General features: G+C 40.1%; 1 protein-coding gene across 1 annotated transcript in view; it reads left to right on the forward strand.

Moving 5' to 3' along the window:
- LOC107576424 (NACHT, LRR and PYD domains-containing protein 12-like) overlaps positions 1 to 5,172 on the forward strand; it is a gene marked incomplete at its 3' end in the record, with an annotated part of 14,535 nt that overhangs the window by 3,075 nt on the left and 6,288 nt on the right. Inside the window, exons 3-5 of the mRNA XM_016262603.1 lie at positions 1,197 to 1,268; positions 1,386 to 2,814; positions 2,846 to 2,988. Of these exons, the coding sequence (XP_016118089.1) occupies positions 1,197 to 1,268; positions 1,386 to 2,814; positions 2,846 to 2,988 (1,644 nt within the window). The remainder of the gene's footprint in view (positions 1 to 1,196; positions 1,269 to 1,385; positions 2,815 to 2,845; positions 2,989 to 5,172) is intronic.

Genomic DNA, 5,172 nt, shown 5'->3' on the forward strand with positions numbered 1-5,172 from the left:
ATCATTGTAGGCGTACTGAATTACACTGTTATAACAAATCACAGAGGCGTGAATGAATTGTCGTTTGTCGCCTGATCCACAAATGCACATTTTCCTGATCCACAAATGCACATTTTAATCGCTACATGCACAAAATTTGATACTTTAATACAAACTATAACATTTGTATTCACAAATACGTCTCTATTTGAACAAAATGCTGCACATTAATGCAGACACCGGTTGAAAAGCATTTGTTTCAGTGTAGTGACGCACATTTGCGATTTTTTCAAATCGTGTACACATTAATGAATTGCACTGGGCCTTGTTCGTTGGTAGTTGTGTGTGTGGGGGACGTGAAATGCTGTAAACTGCGACATTAAAAGTCTCAAAATCCAAATGAACCGAACAAGATCGACTCGAACTAGACATCAATTAATGCACGCGTCACCTGATCCACTTATGTACGGATTCCTTTTTGCATGAGCAAGTTATGATATATTAATTTAGAACAGAACATTTTTATTCGCAAACATGTCTGTATTTGTACAAATTGCTGCACAATCATTTAATCCAGAATTCCACAGACTCAAATTGAAAGGCATTTGTTTGTGGTTAGTAAGATACAAGTATAAAATGTATGCAGTACATGGATAATTGTGCATGCATCTATTAATCATTTTGAGTCTAATTTCATCCCATAAGCGTGAGCCTCTAGGCAGTGTTGACAAACTGAACTGTTGATAGAAAAGACGTCACAGAGCATGTGCGCTCCTGTGTGTGTGTGTGTGTGTGTGTATGTGTGTGTTGGAGAGCATGCACGCTTTACAGCAACACCGCAAACAGAAGTTTAGTGATCGATTCGAACTGGGATGCTGCGATGACATCAATCTGGGAAATCTGAGACAGTTTAGAAAAATTGCAAGGTCCTCTGAATTATGTAGAGTTTGTTTGATTTTGTGTTAAATTCTCCAATCGCAAAATCCTGGAAGGACTGGTTAGTGTGCCATTCTGAACACAGCATGAGTCAACAAACAATGCCAGGGAACATGAATTCAACTGTTGACAGTGACTTTTAATGTCATATATTATCAGTTCAGTTCACAATTTTTGTATAAACAGTGTATGAAATGACTATAAAGTGCTCTTGAATGTGTAGTTGATTTGTTGCATACAGTCATTTAAAGGATGAACTTCAATCTCTCTCTCTGTTTTAGTTCAGCTCATCAGAAGAAATCAGAACCAGAGTGCAGCTGTGTGTCTATGAAGAGTGACATGTCTACAGTTAGGTGAGTACATTTCAAGAATAGAGATACACGGTGTGGTCTCAGGTATTAAGATATGATCTGAAAACATGATACAAAATATGTACAAGACATTGTGCTTATTAACTTTTTATATTACAGGCATGAAGTCCTCAACACGTTTAGATCAAATCTGCTGAAGAAGTTTGCGTGTCTGAATGAGGGAACAGCGACGCAGAGAAACCCAAAACGGCTGAATGAGATCTACACAGAGCTCTACATCACAGAGAGTGAGAGAGGAGAGATCAGTAATGAGCATGAGGTGAGACAGATTGAGACACAATCCAGGAGAGCAGCAACAGAGGACACAGCCATCAAATGCAATGACATCTTTAGAGCTTTACCTGGACAAGACAAAGCCATCAGAACTGTGCTGACAAAGGGAGTCGCTGGCATTGGAAAAACCGTCTCTGTGCAGAAGTTCATTCTGGACTGGGCTGAAGGGAAAGAGAATCAGGACATCCAGCTCATATTTCCACTTCCTTTCAGAGAAATCAACCTGATGAAGGACAAAACACTCAGTCTTTCAGATCTGCTTAATTTCTTTTTCCCCGAAACTAAAGAAATAGAAATATCCAGTGAAGAATATAAAGTGTTGTTCATCTTTGATGGTCTGGATGAGTGCCGTCTGTCTCTGGATTTTAAGAGCAAAGTGAAACTGTGTAATATATCTGAATCAGCCTCAGTGGACGTGCTGCTGATGAACCTCATTGAGGGGAATCTGCTTCCCTCTGCTCTCATCTGGATCACCTCCAGACCAGCAGCAGCTGATCTCGTCCCCTCTGAGTGTGTCCATCGAGTGACAGAGGTACGAGGCTTCAATGAGCCACAGAAGCAGGAATACTTCAGGAAGAGAATCAGTGATCAGAGTCTGGCCAACAGGATCATCTCACACCTGAAGTCATCAAGGAGCCTCTTCATCATGTGCCACATCCCAGTCTTCTGCTGGATCTCAGCCGCTGTTCTAGAGAAGATGTTGAGTCAAGCAGAGAGTGGAGAGATTCCCAAGACTCTCACTCAGATGTACACACACTTCCTGATCCTTCAGACCAACATCAAACATGAGAAGGACTATAAGAAGAATGTGACAGATAAAGTCATGATCTTCAAACTGGGGAAACTGGCTTTTCAGCAGCTTGTGAAAGGAAACCTGATCTTCTATGATGAAGACCTGAGAGAGTGTGGCATTGATGTGACAGAAGCATCAGTGTACTCAGGATTGTGCACTCAGATCTTCAGAGAGGAGTTGGGCTTGTATCAGGGGAAAGTCTTCTGCTCTGTTCATCTGAGCCTTCAGGAACATCTAGCAGCTCTATATGTGCACCTCTCCTGTACAATCAAGAGGAGAAATGTGTTTGACCAAACCAAACAGGGTCTGTTGTCTCAAAATTTTAACTGGAAGAAATATAATTCATTATTTGAGCTGCATCAGAGAGCTGTGGATGAAGCTTTACAGAGTAAGAATGGACATTTGGACCTTTTTCTCCGTTTCCTTCTGGGCTTCTCGCTGGAGTGCAATCAGACTCTTTTACAAGGCCTTCTAACACAGACGGACTTCACAGTGGTCCGCTCTGGTTTATGTGTTACTGACATCAGAGCAGAAGATGGATGAGTTTGATCTGAAACAGTTTATTGGAGCACGACATACAGCAGATGAAGTTCTTCAGAATCTGTTACCTGTGGTTAAAGAATCCAGATCAGCTCGGTGAGTAACACTCAAAACAATCACTGCACTTAAAAAAAAAAAAACATGATCACATTTGTGATTTTAGCATGTGCTTTCTTACCAAAGTAACAAAATGGGTGAAATCTCAAAGAATCACATTTCTGGCAGTGAGCAGGAGAGGTGTGTGAGACACACTTACTAAAGCAGCTGAGGAGGTTTGTGTGTTTCTGTGTGAGAGCTGATGATGTAGAGCTCAGTGTGGAAGATGAAGATGAAGGAATGAATGTGAGGGGGTCAAAACTGACAGCAAACAGATTTCTAATGATGTTTATATGTTTGTTTTATTGTCTGTATGAATGACATTTGAATTTACAACATTTTCACATTTAGTTTATCACAGCTGGTGTCAGTTCATCATTCATGTTCTTTAATCTGTACAGGTTTGCTTATTGTGGTGTCACACATGAAGGCTGTGCAGTTTTACACTGATTTAAAAATGTTAATTATCTTATTAAGTAAGAAAATACATGACATAAAACACTAACATAAAAATGTATAGCCAGGGACAACATTTGGGGGGGAAAATAAAATAAATAATAATAATAATATACAACTTGTATAATACATACAATATGTATAAAATATTCTGATCAGTACACAGAAGTCAGCAGCTCTGTCCACAAGCCCTGTGCCGGACCTGTCAGAAGACAGTCCATAAATATAAGTGAAATGTGTCGGTCACGTCATCAGTCCAGCCTTAGAGCCTGATGTAAGCGCTTGCTAAGAGGAGAAAACATGTACATTTACATGTAATCATTTAGCAGACACTTTTATCGAAAGCGACGTACAAATGAGGACAATAGAAGCAATCAAACCAACATTACAATACGCAGCACACGTAGCAAGTATTATAATTTTTTTTAATAAATAAAAATAATGAAAAGTAGATAGAATAGAAATAGAATAGAGAGAGCTAGTGTTAGAGGTTCAAGGTTTTTAAAAAAATATAATAAATAAAACAGGTAGACAGAATAGAAATAAAATAGAGTGCTAGTGTTAGAGAGCACTACTTGGCTTATTCTCTGAAGCAAGTGACAGAAAGAGCCCTTGAATCACCTTTTTTCTCAACACCTCTTCAGAGAGGAGAGAGCACATCCTCCAGCAGCACTGCTGAGCAGCGTCTGGACAGATCCCATGCTGTGCAGAGACTCCCAGACCTGTCTTGCTTTGCATATGTCCTGCCAAAAGTCACAAGGTGTTCAGCAGAGGAGGAACATATATTCATGTCTGCCTCTACTGCCCACCTAGAAGCCCAGGACAGAAGCTGCCATTTGTTATTCATACACAATCCCTCTCCATTCACTCGGGCCATTTTCAGCAACACCTCTTCAGAGAGGAGAGAGCACATCCTCCAGCAGCACTGCTGAGCAGCGTCTGGACAGATCCCATGCTGTGCAGAGACTCCCAGACCTGTCTTGCTTTGCATATGTCCTGCCAAAAGTCACAAGGTGTTCAGCAGAGGAGGAACATATATTCATGTCTGCCTCTACTGCCCACCTAGAAGCCCAGGACAGAAGCTGCCATTTGTTATTCATACACAATCCCTCTCCATTCACTCGGGCCATTTTCAGTTAAATTTTCACCTGCTAGAGACTTGTCCATCGGCCGGGATCCATCTGCAGCACCCGGCCTGGATGCCTGTGTACTCACTTTCAGATTCTGGGCCGAATCAACCGGACCAGATGCGACGGCCGTAACTCACCGACACTGCCGCATCCAAGCCGGACTCGACCCGTTGTGCAGCACGCCAGACTTAGCCCAGTTTCATTTCTATATCTACTGTACTGCTCATTAATATTTCATTTTAAATTGATAACGTTAGCTAGACAAAATGTTTGCTTTAATTTTAATTATATAGATTATAATACATAAATAACATGACTTAAATCTATAAACATCTCATTATTATGAAAGCAGTTTTAAAGTCCATTAAATAACTAGCTTGACCAAGCTGGCATGAGGAAAATTTATTTACAATCCCATGTAATTACAGCAAAAAACAACAGTTATACAATAAGTGTAGATAAAATATTTAACACATTTTGCAAAATTACCCAGGCATTTATATGTACACTTGGACTGTAACATTTAATAAATAAAGGTTAAAACGTTGCCATTTACCAACGTGTTTTTCAAAACACCTTTTACATTTTTGGAATTAAA

Source organism: Sinocyclocheilus grahami, unplaced genomic scaffold (genome assembly GCF_001515645.1).
Source record: "Sinocyclocheilus grahami isolate Dianchi unplaced genomic scaffold, SAMN03320097.WGS_v1.1 scaffold3664.1, whole genome shotgun sequence".
NCBI lineage: Eukaryota > Metazoa > Chordata > Actinopteri > Cypriniformes > Cyprinidae > Sinocyclocheilus > Sinocyclocheilus grahami.